The sequence below is a fragment of the Manacus candei genome, unplaced genomic scaffold, assembly GCF_025592945.1.
Source record: "Manacus candei isolate 608988 ecotype Guabito, Panama unplaced genomic scaffold, ASM2559294v1 h1tg000002l, whole genome shotgun sequence".
Taxonomy (NCBI): domain Eukaryota; kingdom Metazoa; phylum Chordata; class Aves; order Passeriformes; family Pipridae; genus Manacus; species Manacus candei.
In genome coordinates, this window is record NW_026138050.1 from 7380404 (window position 1) to 7401847 (window position 21444).

The following is a 21444-nucleotide window of genomic DNA, read 5'->3' on the forward strand; positions in this document are numbered from 1 at the left end:
GGTGTTCAGGGGTCTCTGTGGCTTCTCTTGACTGCTGAGTTTTCTAGATTTTTTTCGTCAGGCAGAAATTTTCAACCTCTTGGGACAGATAAAGGAGAGCTGTTTGGCCTCCACCATCGTTTCTTTTTATATTTTAGATTTGAATACATTTAAATTTGAGATGCTTTAAAATAAGGCATGTTCCCTGTGAGAACCCAGCCTTCATGTGTCAGTCTCTAGTACTCAAGTAGACCTGTACCCAGAGATTATTTCCATTTTAAAGCCTTGTTAGGAAACATCAACCCCTTCCTCTCCACCCCACTGCCAAATTCAGGAAATACTTTCAATATCAATGTTAAGATCTTTCAATACTGCAACATAAAAGTGTTCATATAATATATTAGTGCAATGAAATTTAAGTCAATGGTCTGTCTCTTTTATCCTTACCAACTTGCAACTATCAGTTTTAATACAGAGGAAAGTGTCTGTGTATACAAGCATATAAAAGATGTGAAAATACAAAAGCATTTATTGAAAACAGACAAAACCAGGAAGATGATAAAATAGCAGAAGGAAGTGGCCTCACATATAAAAACTTTTGCTTTGTATAGCAGAATTTATCACTAAAAGCTCAGATTGGCAAATTGCCATGCTTCAGACTAAACAAGGAATGCAGTTTAAAAAAAAATTTGACTTAGTGTACAAAAGCAAGAGACACATTTGAAAAAATGTCTTACAAAGTAATTCAATTAAATGCTTTCTGTTTTCTCTTTTAATGTGTATCTTTAAAAGTTTCATTATATTTTGAAGTAGCAGAAATCTCAGTTGCACAGATGCAAGCTCTCCTCTAAGGATGTCTGCATCAATCAGGTGGATGTAGGAAATTCCCAAATATCCAAAATTAAATAAAAATAGTGGAGCTATATTATATATAATAGTGGAACTATTAAATCATGTCTTATAAAAAAATATTCACATATTTAAAATATCTACTGCACAATTTTAATCCACAAAGCTGCTCAAGTAAATGTGGACTGCTCAGTATTTTCATACTGGATAAACAATGTGGGGTTTTTTTAAACAGAGTATCCATTTCTTTTTATGTTTGTGAGGAAAAATGGAAAGCATTAGGAAATCACAGTACATTTATGCCTGGAAGACTTTGATATAAAAGAGTTTGAAATCTGCTGTTGATTGAGAACACTTCAAAAGCAGGAGACTCTGGACTCCTTAGTTCAGTTCCTGTACCTGCAGGGATGTTCTCTCCCCCAGCCTGCTCAGGCCTTGTTCCAGAATTCCTGCTGGAAGGGGGATTCAGGAGCACTGAATTCTGCTGGTGTTCTGCTGGTGCTCAGGGGAACGTGGATAATGAGCACAGCTAAATTCTCACAGCTAACAAAATCATGCCCTTCCTCTTAACTCTGGAAGGCTTTTCCAGAGCTCAGCGTGGAGGAAAGACTCCAAACATGAAAAACAAGATGGCAGATAACTACAGTTTAAACAAACACATAATTTTTGCAAATCCTCATCACATTTCCAAGATAAATACACTGCTTGAGTACTAATTATAGTCTTAAATATTGTCTCATTCACCATGAAAACCTTTTCATCTTGTTGACAAGAATGTTTATATCCTTCATACGTTAAATCATTCCATGAAGTATTTTTAGGAGTTTGTTATATTTAAATCTGCAGTGTCCTAATTGCTTCGATGGAAGTTCCAGATTTATTCTCTACAAAGTACAGTTGCCTGGCAGTTCTTTTTCTAGCTGCTGCTTTTTCCTAAAATGGTCTGGACTTCCTGCATAATTTGTACAAAGCTCTCCTATAAATGTCGTGTTTCATTCTGCTTTAGTGAAGCTGATACACTGATATGAATTAAAAAGAGAGAAATTCTTCTTCATATGTTTCAGCTCAAATAATAGAATGCTGTCTTGAAACTATTAGAAAGGAGATAATATTGGGTTTATTAGATTATGAAACTGCAAGTCATGACAGATAAATGCAGATAAATCAGTCTCCTCAGAAATCTGAACTGCTAATCAATTAAAGATGTTACTCCAGAATGCTGACCATAGGCAACAGCAATGAGTAAAGTAGTACCTTTAGCACACTGGGGATTTTGGAAGGTCCATATTAAATAAAGAATAATGCAAGAGAAAGGAAGGGTGTGCTTTTACCATGCTTAATGCAGCACTTAGGGCTACACACTTAGGGTGTGTTCCCATTCTTTCTATGAGACTTTTAGTCATTTATGGAAAGCCCTTAAGCAGAAATTTATTCATGATCTAAACAAGCAGATATTAATGCATGTGTATGTTTATATATAAGTATATATGGTTATTTACATGCAGGCAGGAAAACTACAGTTTTGTATTTTATGGTAATGAAATGGTCTTTTATCTCTAGATCACAATATTAGAGGTGTGCTGAGAGCATGATGAGCAAGAGACTGAATGCTGCTCCAAAGCTGGAGTGGACATAATACCTTGATTTCAGTCCAGTTTTAAACTGAGGCAAAGTCCACTCAGAGTCAACAGTTGGTCAAGTAACGGGACCTCTTTGATTTCCTTACAAAGCCCCTTAGTCAAAAGTTCAGACACAAACTCCACCTTTGAGTTTAGAGTCTGTCTGAAGACAATGTCTGCTCCCCTTCTGCTGACAGTCAACAATTGCTTAACACTTCTACCACACTTTAATGAAACCATGGTGGTAACAGCAACTTTTTAAAATGCCCTGTAACCTTCTCCCTGAATTATTGAATTCACTGTTAATTGGGCTGTCTCCTGTTGTAAGTGGAATTTGCTAGGAGATGCTATTACTGCTCTGCCAGTGTATGTGTCAGTCAGAACACCTTTTAGAATAACTGGGAAAAACTGACTGTGGATTCTTCCTTACAAGGACAAGAAATTATTACAACATCACAATGTTTGTCAGGTTAATTTGAAAGCAGAATTTATTGTTATTTAAACTGTGATAAGAAAAGGTGCTCTCAAAATATTTTTTATACCATTTCTTCTAACAGCCTGATTTCTTGTAAGGACTTTCTAATTAATTTGGTGTGACTTCATTAACTCACCATTTCAAGAAGATAGTACAATATATTCTCTTGATCATTAGTAGTAGATAAAAATATTAAATTTCTGTTTCTTTAACTGCACACCAACATCAAGCAAAGTAATACAAGAGCCAGCATATCACAAGTGAACAATGTGTAGCTGAGAAAGAAAACAATTAAAATTTAATAATCCAGGAAATAAAAAAGTCACACTTCCTTTGCATAGAAAGCTGTAATAACCTTGTTAACAATTACTTTGTGCAGTTCACGTGAGAATATCTAAGATTAAAAACCAGTCATGAGTAAAGCTATGTAAAAATTCATACCAAAAGTTGCTATCAATTTAATAATTCAAATAAAGTAGCAAATGTTACTGTTTTATAAACTGGAATTCCTAGGAGTTTTCTCTTAGAAGACCATCCATATGCTTTAACTCTAGACCTGTATTTTATTTTTATACTTCTCAGTTGCTAAATGCTGACCCTTTTTCTTCAAAATAATACACTTAAAAATAATTTTTTTACCAAGAGTACAGAATTTGGAAAGTATGCAATGAACTTCAGAGCACTTCAGGACCATGATGTTGTCTCAGTTTGAATGGCTGGGAAGGCTCACATTGACTCTACTGTGAGTGGCCTGCACTTCTAACGTGGCCTAAATTTAATGCTATTCCCATAAAACCCCCAAGTCCAGCCCTTGTAGTTTGGCTCCCACAGGCAGATCCTCGGCTGCAGAGCCCAGATTAAGTCTACAAGGCCAGACATCAGGACTGATCTTGTCTGACTGGATTACAGGATTGAAGCTGTGATTTGTCCTACTTGAAGTTACTTGAACAGATAGATCCTACTGTCAGATTTCTTTTCTTATTGATTACACTTTCTGAAATGCAAAAAATATCCCAAAAGCCCCAACCTTGCTTGCCTTTTCCACGTAGTTCTGCATTATCATAAGGTGCATGTAGGACTGGAAGGACAACAGATATACCTGGGGGAGTAATAGTAAAGTGTGATTTTCCTTTTTCATAAAAAGGGTGTCAAATACTTGTGCTTTTTAATTTCCTCTGAGGCCATTTCCAGTCCTTATTTAACTCCACCCTCTCTGTGTGATTTGAACTATTTGACAGAGTTCCTGTTGTAAAGGAAAGTCAGATCATATCTAGGTTGCCTCCTGTCTCAAGTTTAATTCATATCTCATCATGCTTCTGGCAAAATGACCTATCAAATTAAACCAAGAATATGTTCAAAGCACCTTTTTTTCTTGGTTGGTGTTATTTATTATTCTCCATGAGTTTATTCCTTACCTCTCAGGTTTGTGTGTTAGTTGGGAGGAGTCATCTTGTGTATCACATTATCTGTCATAGCTGGAATATCTGCCAGGAGGCAGAAGTGCCCTCCCAGGCAGATCAGCTGCTGAGTGTAACAAGCACATGTGAGTAAAAAAGATTTACCAGACGTATTTTCACTTATAAAAGCATTCTTTTATAGTAACTGTAGTAACAATAGCCACATACAAAATGGAATCAAACCTTTGGATAATGCTGTATCAATAGGGGCCTTCAGAAAAAACACTTTCTATGTGACAGAAGAGAAACTGCTCAGAAATCCATTCAGGAACAGCTACAATTTCTTATGGGTACTTTATGAAAATATATTAGAATTGACTGTAAATTGAGCAAGTAGCAAAGAAGCTTGATGAACTGACTGTAACAAAACATCCAGTGATGGCAATCTCTACAGACTTCTGCTTGCTAGCATTGGCAAGAGGTTTAGCTAAATAGAAAGAAATCAAAAGATACAGTTATCAACTGCAAACAAAGTATTATAAACCAGAAAGAAAATGTGAGGAAGAGCTCTGAAAATTATGATTGACAGTGACAACACAGACCAGACAGCTTTTATTTTAAGCAACAGATTGTTGGGAACACACACCGTATATCAAAGTGAAGGGCTTGAAACTGCTACAGTCTGTACAGATGTTCTCACTCAGAAAGCAGCTAGAGGGAACAGAACGTAAAAAAGGCTGCCCAACTTCAAAAAAGGTTTGAATTTTCATTCTGTTTTGACAAGTTTTTGTGGTAGTCTGTGATTTTTAGCGTCATAGAAAATCCAGCATTACAAACCTGAGCTAAAATGAGAGACCTGAAGGTGTACAAGCAAGCCCTTAAGAAGGTGCTAATACAGTATCATAAAATATTTTTTGTTGTTTTAATCTTAAATGCTTTTAGATTGAAGGAGGGGAGCAAAGACCAGAAATTGGAAATGCTGTAACTGTTCTGACTCTGGAGCAGGTCAGACGTGCTTGCAGGCACCATGAAATACTTGGAATGCAAGGCTGAGATCTGAGAGGAGATTTAGGAATCTCTGCTGTAGAAAAGATTTTTTTATGATACAAAGCAAGACAGGATTACTGAGCTCAGGAGAGTTATTTGTGAATAACTTCCAGCTAAAGTGATTAAGGGCTTCAGCCACTAGCCCCAGAAAAAAGAAACAGAGCATCAAAAACATCCTGCTTGTCATTGCTGCTGGCTTTTTGTTCAGTGAGCAAGAGGTCTGTGTTGGTTTTGGTCCTTTGCCCTTGGGGACACTTTTAACAAAGCATAACACTTGAAAGAATTCCAAAATGTGTTTGTTTTTTTTTTCTTTTCTTTGAACTACAAGGTTAAAGATAAATAAAAGAGTATTTTGATATGTGTAAAAAATACTTGTGATAACAAATAGACAAAGCACTTCCTAACACTCAAGACATACAACTTGCTTTTTACAAACACACCACAGTTCCTGATACCAATAATTTCTTTTTTAATGGAAAGTAAAGCACTCCATTCACTTTTAAACTATCATTTCCTTTAATTTCTTCAGATAAGTCTTCTAAGTGTAGAATCTAAAGGTCACTTGATAGCAATTTTCAGAAAAGAGACCTCTGAAGGGTGAGGGGTTTCTGTTTTGTTTTTTTAATGCTCAATATTTAAGCAGAGGATACATGTTTATTCCACTCCTTTAATGTGAATATTTTATTCAGCAGAAACAAGAGCTCAGACATATCTGTTAATACTGAGGTGGTTCTAACCATGCAGAGAAGCATCCAGCAACATCATCCTGGATGATGCAGGAGAGTTTCTATGGCTGTTTTACATATTTAGCATGGTTTGCTTTCCCCCTCTAAAATGAAACTGCTGCAAGATGGGATCTAGTTAGGAAATTATATTGAAATTGGAATTATATTGAAAGTAACTGTGTTAAGGTGTGTCACTAAAAAAAAATAAGTGTAAAAAATAAATATATATGAATGAATACTGGTGGCTAACATCATTAAGCTCACAGAGGGCTCAAATACCAAATTTCCAAGGCCAAACATAAGGCATTAAGCCCTTTTATTCTCACAGAGGTTTTTTTGTTTTCTGTAAACACACATCTCCCAAACTGTATCTCTGAAAAAGCCCCTCACTGACTTTATATTGTCAGAAACACAGTCTCCCTAAGCTCATCTGTACAATTTATACAGTGAAAAATTGGAACAAGAAGCACCAAAACTCTCTCTTGTTGAGCACAGACAAAAAATAATTTTAAAAAAAGATCTTTATTTCTGTTTTTAAATAGCTTGACAAAACCCATCCATTGGTACAGAGAGTTCAGCTGTAAACAGTTACAATACATGACCACTGGGTACTGATTTTGTACATGAACCTATTTGCAGTGACAATCCATAAAACAAGTCAAACTGAAATGTGCTGTGCTAAGAAAAACCAACGCTGTGACTGAAAAGACTGAAAAGACTGATGTGTAACTCCCTCCTGTGGCGCGAGTGAGCAGCAGCGCAGGCAGCACTCACTCCGTGGCACTCACAGGTCTGTAGTCACCCCTTCAGGACAACAGGTTTCAGGTTTGCTATGGAAACTCCTCTCACAAGTTAAAAATGTCACGATGAGCTTCTAAAATACATACAAAGCTGTAAACATCTTTCTCGGGAACAAACAAGAATGGTCTGTGCCAGCCTTCTGCACCTCCCACACTGCGATAAAATAAAAAGGGCCAAAGTGCAAGGCCAGAGACTAAAATTGCTCTGCAGGGATAACATCACAGTTCACAGAAACTAGGAAGTGTCAGCATTTAAAATAAGTGTTAGACACCAGCAGATAGCAGAACCCATTTTCAAGAAAGTTCATGGAACACTCCAAGTTATGAATCAGGCACTCAGCATTAGATGTCCCTACTTTTAAGAACAAAAGCTTACATTACATCTTGCTATTCTGCTTGATAGTAGCTAAAACTGACTACAAAGAGAAAATTAAACACTGATACCTTTGCAAGTTTGAGTTTTGACCATTTTTGCTATCAGGTTTATACACACCTTCCATGAAGAGGGAAGAAAAGAAATGTGCAACACAGACTACAAATATATTAAAAAATAAAGGAGATCTTTTCAAGGCAGGGTTTCTTTCTGGAAGTCCCTCTGGTCATTTTTAGAATGTTTTAGCTTTTAAATTTATTTCATCATTAACAATGAAATAACCATCTTGGTCTGAATCTTGTATCACCAATTCCAAAAAGACTAAGATAACTGACATTAATTCCAAAGTACACACCAGTAGGATTTGCTTAGTGCAGGCTGGTAAAGGATAGCATTATTCCAGCACTTCTGTATTATTCTAGTTTTCACACTGTCAGCAGCTTGATATCTATGACCTTGTATTTAAGTATGTGAATTGATCATAATATCAGTATTTTCCTAGGCAACATTTCATTTATTTTAAAGTTCTATTGAATGCAGCTCTTCCTTGGGGATTAGAGGCTCTGTAGTCTAGAGAGGTTTTTTCCCCCATTTATTGACAATGCATCACAGAAACAAGTGTCAGAAGACATTCTGTGCACTCAGAAAAAAAATGGTTTTAAAATATTCACAGGAATGTAACCTTAATTTTTTGAAAAGTTACAGTTTAAGTTCTGACCTTAATATATTCCATAAGCCCCAAATTCTAGCTGCAATTCTCAGCTGACAGAGGTACCACAAATTCAAATTAAATATTGGATTTTAATTAAATCAGCTGTTTTGAAGGGGAAAAAAGCAGAAATATGTCATATTGGCTACCTGTTGCTCTGCCAGATATATCTCTTGTCATGCACCTTAATGACAGACTATGTGCTCTTACATCTCTGCATGGTTTCTGTCAATTTGTTATGCATAATTAATTACAGGGCAGTGTTTCTGAAGTGGAATAAAATATCAGCATGTGCTTAGGCTGAGAAATTATAGGGAGGGAAATATACCTAAGACTAGACCATAAAAACAAAAGGAACAACTTGACAGAAAGATTATACATTAGGAGAGTGTGTACAGGCTTGCTTCTTCCAAAAATTACATGTGTATACCTGTAAGAAAGGACACAGGAGGAGAAAAGGAGAAAGGAAGCAAACTTTGGCGAAGTTTCAGAAAGTGCAGTCTTTACAGTCCTAAAAATAATAAAAAACCCCAAACAACCAAAAAATAAAAACCCCAAACAACAAAAGCAAACCCAATGCTGAAAGAGCAAACAGCTAAAAAATGTCTACAGATAAAACTGTCTCCTGGTGCAGGGTGATGCACACACAGGATTGCCAGGATTGCACCAGCTCATATCACACTGAGAACACACCATCCCTACTGCAGTTTGCACTGAAATGTCAGAAAGGAAACAAGCATTTGCAGAAGCATTCCAGCATCTCACTGTGGTAAAACACTTTTTATCTACATGCAGAGCTCCGTGCACACACATTTAAAAGTATATTTTCTTTTCAAAGCAGTACACCATACAGTAAATTTTCACTCAAGTGTGACTACTAGGCAGTTCTCTAAATATTGAGTATTTTCTTACTTAATTTGTTTTCTAATGGCAGAAATAGAACTCTTTGCTATGTAATGCAGGAAGGACCTGGAGCACAAGTTGTTTAGTAGAACCCTGATATTTTGCTTAGAAATAACTCTTTCCAGAGCAAGATGAGAGGGAAATACAGAAATACGAAGGCAACTCCCGGTTCAGTATAAAGGTCCTTTACCCCCACGAAGAATGTTATGTTTCTGTACTGTAACAATCATCCAGGACAGTCTCAGCCCTGACAGCACATTAGCTCAGAAAAGCTTTCCACATCTTACTGAAGCCATGAAGCTCCACACAAACTGGTTCTTAGCCCAGACACCTTCCATCTCTTGAGATGAGTTAATATCAGAACATCTGTAGGAAGAGAACAGTGGCCTCAACCACATAGTGTTGGATGTATCTCTAGTTTCAAAGGATGGATACCATCCCTCAGGTTCCCTGTTCTCCCTCCAGACAGGAAAAGCCATTTAAACATTGTCACCATCAGGCAGACAGTTCTGTTAGTGCAAGAACAGTGCTTTCACTCCATGGCCTCCCCAGGCTTAAAGTGCAGTATATCACATGAGATTTCAACATACCAAACTATCCTTTATTTGAATTTCAGAAGGAATGTTCAAGTTAAAGTTACCTTTTAGGTTTTAAGCAATAAAATCCAAGGCAAGGTACATAAACTATCTTAAAATGGATTCAATCCACTCACTTAAGACGTATTCTTTATATCTTATGTTCAATATACATATAATACACAACAAAAATCCATCATTTCACTTAGCTGTATTGGAGTTAAAGTGATCCTGTAATAACTGATTAAAGGCCACACACTCAAAGAGGACTTTGCTTAAAATAGGACTGTATTAGCTGGACTGTGATGTGTAACCCAGTTCAACATTCTGAATTCCCCTCCTGCATAGGCTTGTCATCAATAAAGAGAAAACCCTTGGCAGCTGCTGTACACACATGTAAATTCTAATTTACTGGCCGTGTCTCTCATATTTCATTTTTGCCCCCTTTAAAATCACCATGAGGAACAGGTGCATTAAAAACTGGATTAATGCTTTTATGCCTTTAGCTGCTCCTCTTGCCTGTTAGCCTACAGTATCACCTACAATTTCTTGCATATAACTGTGATTCCCAAAAAAGTAGTTCCCAGTTGACACAGAGCAGAGAAGCTTCCAGGCCAAACCATTCAGCTGAACAAACAAAGTCTCAAGTAACAACTGCAGGTACAACTGTGCCAACTGATCCTTTGCACAGGAGGTTCAAGCACTCGAGGTTTGGGTGCAGGGCTGTGTTTATGCTCAGATTAATAAGAAAAGGCTCACCATACAGGCAAAGGGTATGTACCTATGGAGCTGGTTAGAGAGATGGATCTGGAGTTGCACAACACTGTCTTTAGCAATCAAGGCAGCTTAAACAGGGCCCAGCCCCTCCCCACCTTCATTCCTCTGCCCTCAGCTCTGCCAAGGGAGGTTTTCTGATCAAAATGTAGGTAGACAGCAACTTAACACCATAACTCAAAGAAGCCACAGACTTCTGGAGAAGTGTCTTTGTTTCTGGTGGTTTGGGGTTTCAGATCCACATCACTTTGGGAATCATGTTAATCCCACCACAAAACCACGTGTTAACATGTTAATACCACTGCAAGGCTGATAAATTGCAGCAGTGGAGATGAGAGTGAACGGCTTGATGAAGTGGGAGCTGTTGCTGTCAGAATAGTTACTTACAAGATATAATCCAACATTATTTTAAGGTTTTCAGTCACTTCATGACAGGTCAAAAGTCTAGAAGTTAAACAACCATTAAAATACACACCAGGGAAAAAGTGATTTTCTAAGTTAAAGTAAAATGGCTTTTCATATCTTCTAGCATCCAGAAGAAACAATCAGCCAATGGGGATAATAAAAACACAGCATATCATTTAACATAAAAAGTAATATATCTTACTTTCAGCACTCAGATTAAAAAATTCCAACGTTTCTCCCTGTAACACTGATAAGCATCATCTCATCTCCACACAAGTGTGCTAACACCCCAGTAATCACCACATGGGAAATTCTACTGGCTTTCCAGGTAAATTCAGTTCAAATTAAATGCAGCATCACTTACTCCCTTTCCAAATGAAGCAAGACAGCTGGCAAAAAGGATTCCTGGTGTGGGAATCACTGGCGTGGCTTTACTCCACATTAAGTCCTCACTTTTAACTCAGTGAAGGGGAAGCTGAAAATGCATCCTAACTCCCACCCTATCAGTACCTCCCTCTGTAGGTGAGCCTCCAGAGCACACTAAGCCCGCCTACAGCAATCCCTTCTTGAGAGTTTTGGACACTGAGTTCAAACTTTGACCTGCTGCACAATGAGTTCCTCCATCGGGGTGTCAACAGGAGCCTATTCCTCAAAATTCTTATTCACAAGCAGTTCTATGGATTCCAACATTCCTGCCCCACACTTTGCCAAACCCCATTATCAGAAGCCTGTCCCAAAGCCAAAGTCAACAGGCCCAGAAATTATTACTGTGCAATCACTTTCTCAAGGAAATAAAACATTCTTTTAGAAAATTGTTTATAGTGTCTATTGTAGCACAATACAGCTCATGAGATATTGTTAAATAAGAGCAGTACCACCCTTGGAAAGGAACACTGCTGAGAATTATGCTGTATTGAAGACCACCCTCCCAACAGCTTTCCAGTTCAAAGTGTTTTAAGGACTGATGTATGAGTCACTGTTGGGTTCAGAGCAAGAATTCAATTCTACAAGAAACAGTTTCTCTGGAAATGGTTGTAAATAGTAGTAGCTAAAACACTGCACTAATACAAACCCTAAAGAAAACAAAGGATCTGTGCTAATCAAACTGGGTTCTAGTTTAGTGTTAACAACAGGCCTGCAAAGTCCCAAAGAGTCTGGAAATTATGTTCTTTCCACACAGATGAAGATATTTCTTACAAAAAAGAAGTCCCTATTCTTCCAACAGCCAGTTAGTTTTACTATCAATTACACAAGTATAATTTTTACTTTAGCTGTCTACTTCTCACTAAAACCTGAACTGTGACCTTTTCTCTGTTATTTAGTTAAATTTCTGTTAATATTAAAAATAGTAGTTACTAAAATCCCAGTACTTTACCCTGACTACTGCACACCAGAGACCTGCTAGTGCAAAAGCTAGCACAGAAATGACCAGCTGTATGATGGGAAAATCATTAGCCACATGTTGTATATTCAACAGCATTTGCTCGTATCCAAGTGTTTGCTCTGAAGACACAAGGTTTAAGTAACAAAGAAAGAACCATGGTTTTTGGTTGTTTAGGAGTCCCATAGCATACGAGTCGTTCAGGGAGGCAGCTGGAATACAGCAGGGATCAGGAAGTCCACCAAGCTCCAGCGCTTTCAAAAATGCAAACTGCCCTTCATTCTCTTTGCTGCTGCTCGTTTCTAATCCCAGAAACCACAGGTTTTTATTACACTGCAAATGTCCCAGCCAGAATTGTGCAAAGCATACAGAGTTGTCTCCTGGACAGCAGGAGCTGAAGTCTCCAGAAAGGCTCCAAGTTTTCTCCAGCCAGCCCGTTACTGAAATACCATCAATGCAGTGAGAAACCAGATCAGGACTGTCTTTGCCAGAAGAAAAATGCAGATGAAATGAATCCTTCCAAGGAGCAGCTGCACTGGAGTTCATCCCTGCTGATTCACTGAAACTCAGAGGCATTTCCTTGCCAACAGAAGGCAGAGGTATAGTATTGAAGAGAGAACAATTCCTCGTGTTAAATAATTCTTGTAAACTGCTGCTCAGATATTGAGAACTGTCCGACACGGAATGCACGTGTGTCAGGTGAGCTGCTGCCTTGGGATGAGCTGGGTCATCGTCACATACTGGGGTCTGGGTTAAATCTTCTTTCTTCATAGTCCTGGAGCACATGAGCACAGCTCTGCTCCTTCACTACAGGCTGGATTGGAAGAGGAGTGTGACAGACAGCATACAGTGCAAGCACCACACCAAGTCACCAGTCAGTGGATCTCAATATGGACCTAAAGAGAAAGAATACAGGAAGTTATTACACTGATATCACAGTTTCTTGGTGCCCCATATACAGACCAAAAAAAAAAAAATTAAAAATCTTTAACATAAAAAAAAAGAATAACCCAGTTACAAAAAGTAACAGTTGTCCAAACGGACAAGTCTCCCTGTAGGCTGCTTGAACACATCCAGAGGGGTAGGAAGCATACCCAAAAACCAGCTTTCTTCTGTAGTTTCAGTTTAATCTGCTGCAAACTCTCTTTTGGTGACAGACGTGAAAGTGAGTCAGCAAACGAGCAGTGAGAGATTCACTGTGTAACAGCACCATTTCCCTTATCCAACAGAAACACGGGCTGGGACAGATTAGAAACTTAACATTGAAGGTAAACAGTAAAGTAATCCTCCTGTAAACACAAGTGCAAGCTGAAATCAGACCCACAACACTGGAAGTAACACTGGACCATGCACAGCTTCCCAAAGGAACTGGTCAGACTGGCTGCACCAGCGGGATCAGCTGTAGTGCAGTCAAAGGACAGGTTGATGTTGTTCCAAGAGAACTATTATGTGCCAACACTGATAACAAGCAAAGGCCCGTTTTTTCAGCTACCAAGGTTACTAAGCTGCAGGTACAACTCCTGACCACGTGGCTCGTTTTCAAGGTTCGGAGCGGTAGGACGAATCCCAAAAATAAAAATAAGAGATGTCACATTTTGGCCTCTTCCCATTTTAGCTTAACTTTTACAAGTCACAAACTGCAATCAGACTTGTCTCTGAGCACTCAGCCACTGGCCAGATGTCAAAACTTTCATTACAGCTGTTTACGAGGAGAAAGTGCCCAAGCCTTGGCTAGAACAGATGTTTGTTGTGACAGTCCACCACCTGCTTCTGTTGCCAGCTAAGCCTAAAGTAAAGCTTTCATTTCATCATAAAAACAACAAAACTTAAACCCTACAACAGGTCAAAGCCGGTTTAGGGAGTTCAACGTTTTGCAGAAACAGGGGAGATACAAATTAAATATTAACTGGTTTTTTTATATAAAGACATTGGTATTTAAAACTCTCTCTGCATTTTCCCTGCTGCAACTGTCCTGATTTAAAAAAAAAAAAAAAAACTACCACCAAACCAAACAACAACCCAACAAACCGATGAAGGAAATTGTTTTCTTTGCTCCTTAAAATGTGCACATATTCACAATTTATTGCCTGTCTTTGAGTTAACTATGGCTCAGGAACACGAATAAACTTGAGAACGCGGAGAGCGAGCAGCACAGCGGGGCACTCGCACCTGGCCACGGGCAAGGGCGAGTCTCCTCTAGGGGCTGCATCCAAGCGACATTCCCGGGGGACACCGGGCAGGGCAACAGCCCCAGGCGGGCACGGCGGGACCCGCCCCCCCCGCCGTCACCGGGGGAGCCGCAGCGGCCCCGGCCCGGCCGTGACCCCCGGACACCCCCCGGACACCCCTCGGACACTCCCCGGACACCCCCGGCCCGGCCCGGCCCCGCCGCCCCCGCCCACCTGCAGCCGCACGTTGAGCATCATGGACGCGACGATGTAGAGGTAGGGGAAGTTGATGCGGAGCTTCCAGGCCAGGTCGAAGAAGATGAGGAGGGTCCTGGTGAGCCCCTTGCAGAAGACGCCGTAGGAGCGGGCGGCGGCCGACTGGGAGAGCCTGGCAGCGAGGGCGGACAGAGCCGCCGCCATAAACCCGCCCCGCCCGCCGGGCCCGCGCCCGGGCCCCGCCGCCGCCTCCCGCCGCGCGTGCGCACGGCCGGCCGGCCACGGGCTGCGGCAGCGCCCGCCTCTGCCCGCCGCGCGTGCGCGGGGAGCGCGCGGGGCGCGCGGGGCGGGGCCGCGCTGAGGGAGGGCGCGGGGACCGTTGGAGCGGAGCGGGACGGGGCGGGGGCGGCAGCGCTTGTGTCCGACACCCGCCCTCGGGGGAAACCGCCCTCGAGGGAAACCGCCATCGTGTTCCACCGCCCGCCCTCGGGGGAAACCGCCCTCGTGTTCCACCGCCCGCCCTCGCGTTAAACCGCCCTCCTGTTCCAGCGCCCGCCCCCACATCCTGCCGCCCGTATGTTCCACCGCCCACGTGTTCCAGTGCCCTCACGTCTCGCCCTCTTGTTCCACCGCCCCGCTCCTCGCCAAGGTTCTGCCTTCCGGTGTTGGAGCCGTGCTGGGAGCACATGGAAAATTCGCAGAATTACTACAAGGATCATCGATTGCAACAGGGCACCCCAAGAATTCCACCGTGTGCCTGAGAGCGTTGTCCACGCGCTTCTTGAGCTCTGTCAGGTTTGGTGCTGTGACCACTGCCCTGGGGAGGCTGTACCAGCGCCCAACCACCCTCTGGGGAAAGAACCTTTTCCTAATATCCAACCTAATGTCCCTCCCCTGGATTACCTTTATTAAAACCATTTCCCATTGAGCCATTCCCTGAGGGCATGATCCATGCAGGTGCTGCTCCAGCCTGCTCAGTGACACCTGCACGGGCTGTCGGTGTCATAGAATGGTTTGGGTGGGAAGGGACCTTAAAGATCATCCGGTTCCACCCCCTGCCATGGGCAGGGACACCTTCCACTATCCCAGGTTGCTCCAAGCCCTGTCCAGCCTGGCCTTGGACACTGCCAGGGATGGGGCAGCCACAGCTTCTCTGGGCAACCTGTGCCAGGGCCTCCCCACCCACACAGGGAAGAATTTTTTCTTAATATCTAATCTAAACTTACCCTTTTTCAGTGTGAAATGTTGATAATGGTTTCTGCTTTTCGGTACTTTTTTTTTTTTTGTAATTTTTTGTTGTTTACACAGCTAGGTGATCAATTCTGTGAGCCAGCTACTGTCACAAGGAAATACTTCCTATGCTTTTCAAGCCGATACTTTTGTTACTTAGTGAATTTAAAATACACTGTTCAAGTCCGGGTTACACACAAGATTTACAAAACATTTTGCAAATGTTTCCTAGGAAGGTCTTTGAGATAAATTACCATCATGACACTTTGCAAGTAGGCAAAAATGCCCCAAAAGATGAACAGATGACCAATACCATTTATTAACATAGCCCTTTTTCCCCCCTATAACTGCTTTTTACAGTTTTCATTCAATCAACTTCCAATAACTAAAATGAAACATAAAAATCAAGACCTTGATTTAAACACCTTATAAAATACTATTGTATTACCACAGAATCAAGCTGGTGCATAGAGAAAGAATAATTCCAGAACAGGACATTTAGCAGTTTTCCATGATTAAATTGGAATGCAATGTGATATACAAAGGTTAAATCAGGAAGCTGATTAACATTTACATATATCAGTAGAGCTCTGCCAGAGTCTCATTAGTTCTGGCTCTTGTTGCACACTGAAACAGATGTGACACAGTATCAATTTTCAAATCTTGATTAAAAGTAAATTAGTTTCCACGCTAAAATGGGCAATATAATTACTAAATTAGATTATAATAACAATTTAGCATCACTATTTATTTGGATCTACTTATTTAATTAAATAGTGAAATTGGTAAAACACTCTTTAGCTTTCCAACAAAGAAAGTAACAGATAATGCAATTGAACACCAATCGAAGAGATTCACCACATTTTGTCACATCAAGATTTGGAAATTAGCTAATTATTTTGACAGTGAAACTAAACCTCAAAGGCATCCCACACTTCCTCTTTTGATTTCAGCTCTGTCATGGTGGTAAAATCATTTTCAGTTTAGCTAGAACACTGATTACTTTAATATGCAGAAGTTCAAAACTGTCCACATGCAGTTTGTGGCTGATGGCTGTAGAGATCCTTCTTCAGCACTTTAATGCCATCACCCCCTTTTTGCTTCCTAACCCTGACTTGTCTTTCTCTGTTGCATCACAGAACATCCTTATCTTTTCTAGTCTGTTCGTGTTTGAGTTCATTTTAACTAAAATTTCTTCTCAGGTATTCAAAGAAAAAAATGTTGTGAGTCAACATTACTGACTTGTTACATTTTCAAAATGTCCTTTTAAGCTTTCTCAATGTATATCCCTAATATTTAGAAGAAGTTCCTTGTAGGTTTATTCAAAAATTCCTCTATTTTCCTTCAGGGCTCTTAAGTGACCATATTTCCAAAAGAATTAAAATCCCAGCCCTTCATGTGCCCACCACACAGACCAATATTATCGAATTGCATTCCCCAGTTTAACTCCATCTGTGTGCCCTCTGCCTGGGGGAGACCCCTTTTGGGAAGGGACCTCTCTTTGCTCTGTGGTGTGACACAGAACAATCCTTGTGCTTGGGATCAGGTCTCCATGGCTCCCTGTAAGAACTAATAATGACACAGATAAACTGTGAACATAGAGTATTTAAATGAGTCAAAGTTTAGGGTTATTTATGCTTACAGTTCCTTTTTTATGGTGCCTTTTACATCCACTGCTATGTAGGCAAAAATCACATTAAATGATTGCAAAAGACTGAGTCCATAACAGAAACTTGAAAAGTCAAATATTTTAGACTGAACAGACTGAAAGTTGAGTCTAAAAAAAAAAAGAAACAAAAAAAAAAACAGATGGTTCACACAAACTCCTTCTTGTGAGTGGGTTTTTTAGGACTGAAAGGAAACTTGTCATCAGCTGTGGTGGCCCAGCTGCTGCCACCGTGCCTTCCTTCCCCAGCAGTGACCTGCCAGGGCCCTCTGCAATCACAGGCACCCCTCAGAGAGCTTATTGTCCCTGGTGACAGAAGCATTCAGTTAACTCTTCTGTTTTGTGATGATGTCCAGCCTAGAACCTTCTCTCTCCACAATTTTAGGAAATTACCAGCACAACACCCTGTGGATGTAACAACACAGTGGTGGCAAGTTACAGTCAGATACACAGAAGGCCACGACAACAGGGACATCTCTTGCAGAAGCTGCTGGGTTAGAACACAGTGTTGCACACAGCAACACAGGTATTTTTAATCAGTTTAACAAAGGCAGGATCTAACATTAAATCAGAATACCCTGCTGCCACAAATCAGCAGAAATATCAGTCACCCAACTGCATCTCTTGGTAAAACTAAAAGAAGGTGACTGAGCTATGTCACCGTTAGCCTTGATTGTTTTACAAACAGAACAAGTTTGTGATTTGTATATTTAGGAAATAAATCATATTTTGGGAAGTCGTCCTCTTTACAGAAATGGTTATTTAGCAGTTTATCAGCATAAAATCATTGGGGAAAAAATGTGTAAGTTTTCATCCAACTTGTATATTCTATTTATGATAAAATAAGATACTTTGGTTTTATTTATGATATCTATTCCTCTCATAGAAGTTCTTGGGCTTATGTAATAGTTGAACCTTTATCATTTTTCTTGATATTTTAAGGCTCGTTTCTGTGAAATGCTTGATATCAAGATAGGTAGAAGTTGGGGGGAACTTGCAGCTTACACATCTGTGTACTTCAGCACTGCCTCACCTCAGGGCATGATATGCTGCCTACAGTTATAAAAGGCTTATTTCCATATTTCTGCTGAGGGAGTTACAGTGCTAAAAAAATTGAAGTGACAAAGAGAAGTCTCAGGTCCTTGTTTATAAATATATAATGTTGTCTCTGTTCCAAAAAGCTCACAGCCATATACAGGGATTACTGTATGTACTCCCACTGCCTTCAACAACAGATCTCACTGTATTAAGTACTGTCTGTTACTGCTTGCTAAACCTGAGGGTAGACATCAGTGAATGCAAAGCCTTATGTGGGTTTTATAACTGAAAATCTTGACAGAAGAGATATTTATTAGAAGCTACCTAAAGAAAATAGAGCACTTGTTTCTGTTGAATACTTACACCATCTAAATCATCTATGTGAGTATCACATGAATGGGATGCATTTGTTTTACGATGCTTTATTATTAATGTAAAGATTTACATACTACGATTTTATTTTCATGCTCTTTTAATCTGATGCAGCAAATGCTGACATTTAAAAGTTGTGGTTCCTTTTTTTTATTGCTGGCTTTGGTTCCTCTAGAGCAGACTGACTGCTATATTTGAACAGTGTACATATCACATGCAAGTACAGGCTTTTTTCAACACTCAGGAAACTAATCATGCCAAAAAATGTCTGCCTGGAATATCTAGAAATTACAGGCTATTACTTGTGGATTAGAATGTTCTCTAACATCAATTTTGTGTCACAGTATCCCCCCAGCTTCAGTGAAGATACTCCAAATTTCCTCCACAGCAATAGTGTCTCTTTCCTAATTAGAAATCTGTGCTCTGTTAGCTTGATGAAGAGATGTCAACTAAAGAATTCAAAAATCATTAAGCAGAAGACTTGGAATCTCAGGCAACTGTTGGTTGGTACTGGTAGTTGATAGCTACTGCCCAAACAGCTTGGATGTGTACTGCTGTCCTGATTTAAAAGTGGGGGGGCAGAGGAGCTCAGTGAGTGACAGGCCACAAAGGCAGAAAACACCACAGATGGAATTAGAGCCCAGGAAGGAATTTTGGATGCCTAGTGCTGTCTAGTATTAGATTCCTTTCTACCAACTACTATGTCCCTAATACTACATCATTAAACACCCGACTTTTGTCACCAACTCAAATTAGGATCAAGACTTAAGTACAATTTTTAAATACAATTATTTCAGCTAATTTAAGATGAAAAAAACATCTGGAGAAAGTTTTTCTCCAGTAAAATAAGTCTCTCCTTAGGTGAGGTTTTGGGTGTGGGTTGGAGGTTTTTTGTTGTTGCTGATTTTAATAGAAATTATCAAAAGAGAGAAGAGTGCAATATACTGAAAACCTTACTCTGCTCTCTGGCACTTTGTGACACACCTTTGCTTCATGTGAAGTTGACTTTACATGTCTGAGCCCTGGTTTCCAGGAACTGAATTCCAAACACAGCTTTTCCCCCTGAAACAGTTTTCTGTTCTTGTTAAGGACAGACAATTACTTTTGCCCTCGATATTGTACACGCTGTGTCCTGGAGGCAGCTGAGCAGAACCTGTGTCATCCAGGAGCAAGGGAACACACCCAGGAATTACTGGCAGGTGCTCTGCTTGTTCCCCAGTACAGTGTGTGTATATTGGTCCTTCTCTGCTTCTCTGTGGCTTCATTAATGAGCTGACACGTTACAGAACACAGTAACAATTTGGGATGAAAGATAATATAAAAGTGCAAATAATTATTGTCTCTGTAGTGCTGATAGTTTGTGTCATGGTGAGTAGAACTTTCCAGTATTGCATCAGCATGATTACCCTGCCACTCCCCAGCCACAAAGGAGAATAATCCTCTGGCAGAGCCTGCACTCACAATACACACAGACAGTATCCAAAACAATCTTAAATAATGATTCCTTCTCAATGTCTGAGAAAAAGGCTTTCAACAACAACTGTAATGGTGAGAGAAGACAAGGTGGTAGAGTGTGGAACAATATTAGGGCTGATTTAAGCCTGAACTTTATGATTCATGATTTTATCATAATTATGGAACGATTTATATTTGGTTATTGCTACTGCCATTCATTATGTTCTTTTGTCCTACTCCTCTGCGTGGTGCATTTTTAACTATTCCATGTACAGCCCAGCACTGCAGTCATATCTATCAAACTGATCATTTTTCTAAGTTGCCTGTTATTCATTTCTCCCTCCTTTGCCCTGTGTTTCATCCTGTTCTCTAAGTTCCTTTTCTTTTGTCAAACTAATGTTTCAAAATGTTCCTTGTGTTGCTCTCTCCTCATCCTCAGGGAAAAAACCATACCTGCAAAGTGTTGAGCATTTGTAGCACCATGTAAGTTATTTGTTTCTCTTTAAAAACAGACACACTACATAATAGGTAAACAAAAAACCACGCAAGAATAAAATGCAACTGAAATATAGTAATGTTCAATAATAGAATAATAAACACATCATATATTTTAAGGAGCATCTGCCAGGGCAAATAAGGAAAGTTACTGTAAGAGAGATATCAACTAGGATTTCAAATGCAAAAGGCTGAACCATTCCAAAAGGCCCGTTTTATCATATTTGAGGAAATAAAGATTTACAAACGTGTGGAGAAAATTTGTCTAAATCTGTTACCAGATCATCATCTATCCAAATTGTAATATTGTTTTAGATTACTAACAGAAAATATTTATCCAGGTATTTCTCTATTATATACCAAAAGCAGTATGAAATTGTCAATTTAAAACATATTTACAGCGTGCTCTGTGTTTTAACTTAATTATTTTTTTGACAATGCAAAACCATTGATCCCAAAACAATAGGATGGAGGAGCACTGAAGAGAACATACATAAAAATATACTGCTTCTCTCATGACAGGATCATAAAAGCAATTTGTGCTATTGTGTTTTGTTGACTGCAGCCTTTAGCCTTGTCTTTGTATGGTATTTTGTAATCATATTGTAAATGCTGCTGTACTTCTTTCTCACAGAAAAAGCTCTAATCATCCATCTGTTATACACTAGATCAAAAAGAACCAGTGGAGGAAGAGGCAGGTGGTGGAAAAATCAGAAGCAGTTTTACATGTCCCTCAAATGTTCCCATGTTGTGGGGCTCCCCAGGACCATGACGTCAGTCAGACACTCCTCAT

The 21444-nt window shown here is 39.8% G+C and overlaps 1 protein-coding gene across 1 annotated transcript; it reads right to left on the reverse strand.

The window, feature by feature from the left end:
- Nucleotides 1-6596: 6596 nt before the first annotated feature.
- On the reverse strand, nucleotides 6597-14653 carry LOC127468724 (small integral membrane protein 10-like protein 2A). The gene is made up of 2 exons (XM_051782211.1): nucleotides 14414-14653; nucleotides 6597-12907 (listed from the first exon to the last, which is right to left on the reverse strand). The coding sequence occupies exons 1-2, from the start codon at nucleotides 14597-14599 to the stop codon at nucleotides 12887-12889; spliced, it is 207 nt and encodes a 68-aa protein (XP_051638171.1). The 5' UTR covers nucleotides 14600-14653; the 3' UTR covers nucleotides 6597-12886.
- Between the last annotated feature and the right edge of the window lie 6791 nt (nucleotides 14654-21444).

Excerpts from the sequence above, each read along its gene's own strand:
- LOC127468724 (XM_051782211.1), bottom strand. The coding sequence starts at position 14,599 with ATGGCGGCGGCTCTGTCCGCCCTCGCTGCCAGGCTCTCCCAGTCGGCC. Across the intron at positions 12,908-14,413 it reads TGCTCAACGTGCGGCTGCAG|GTCCATATTGAGATCCACTG; the intron begins GTGGGCGGGGGC and ends CTTTCTCTTTAG.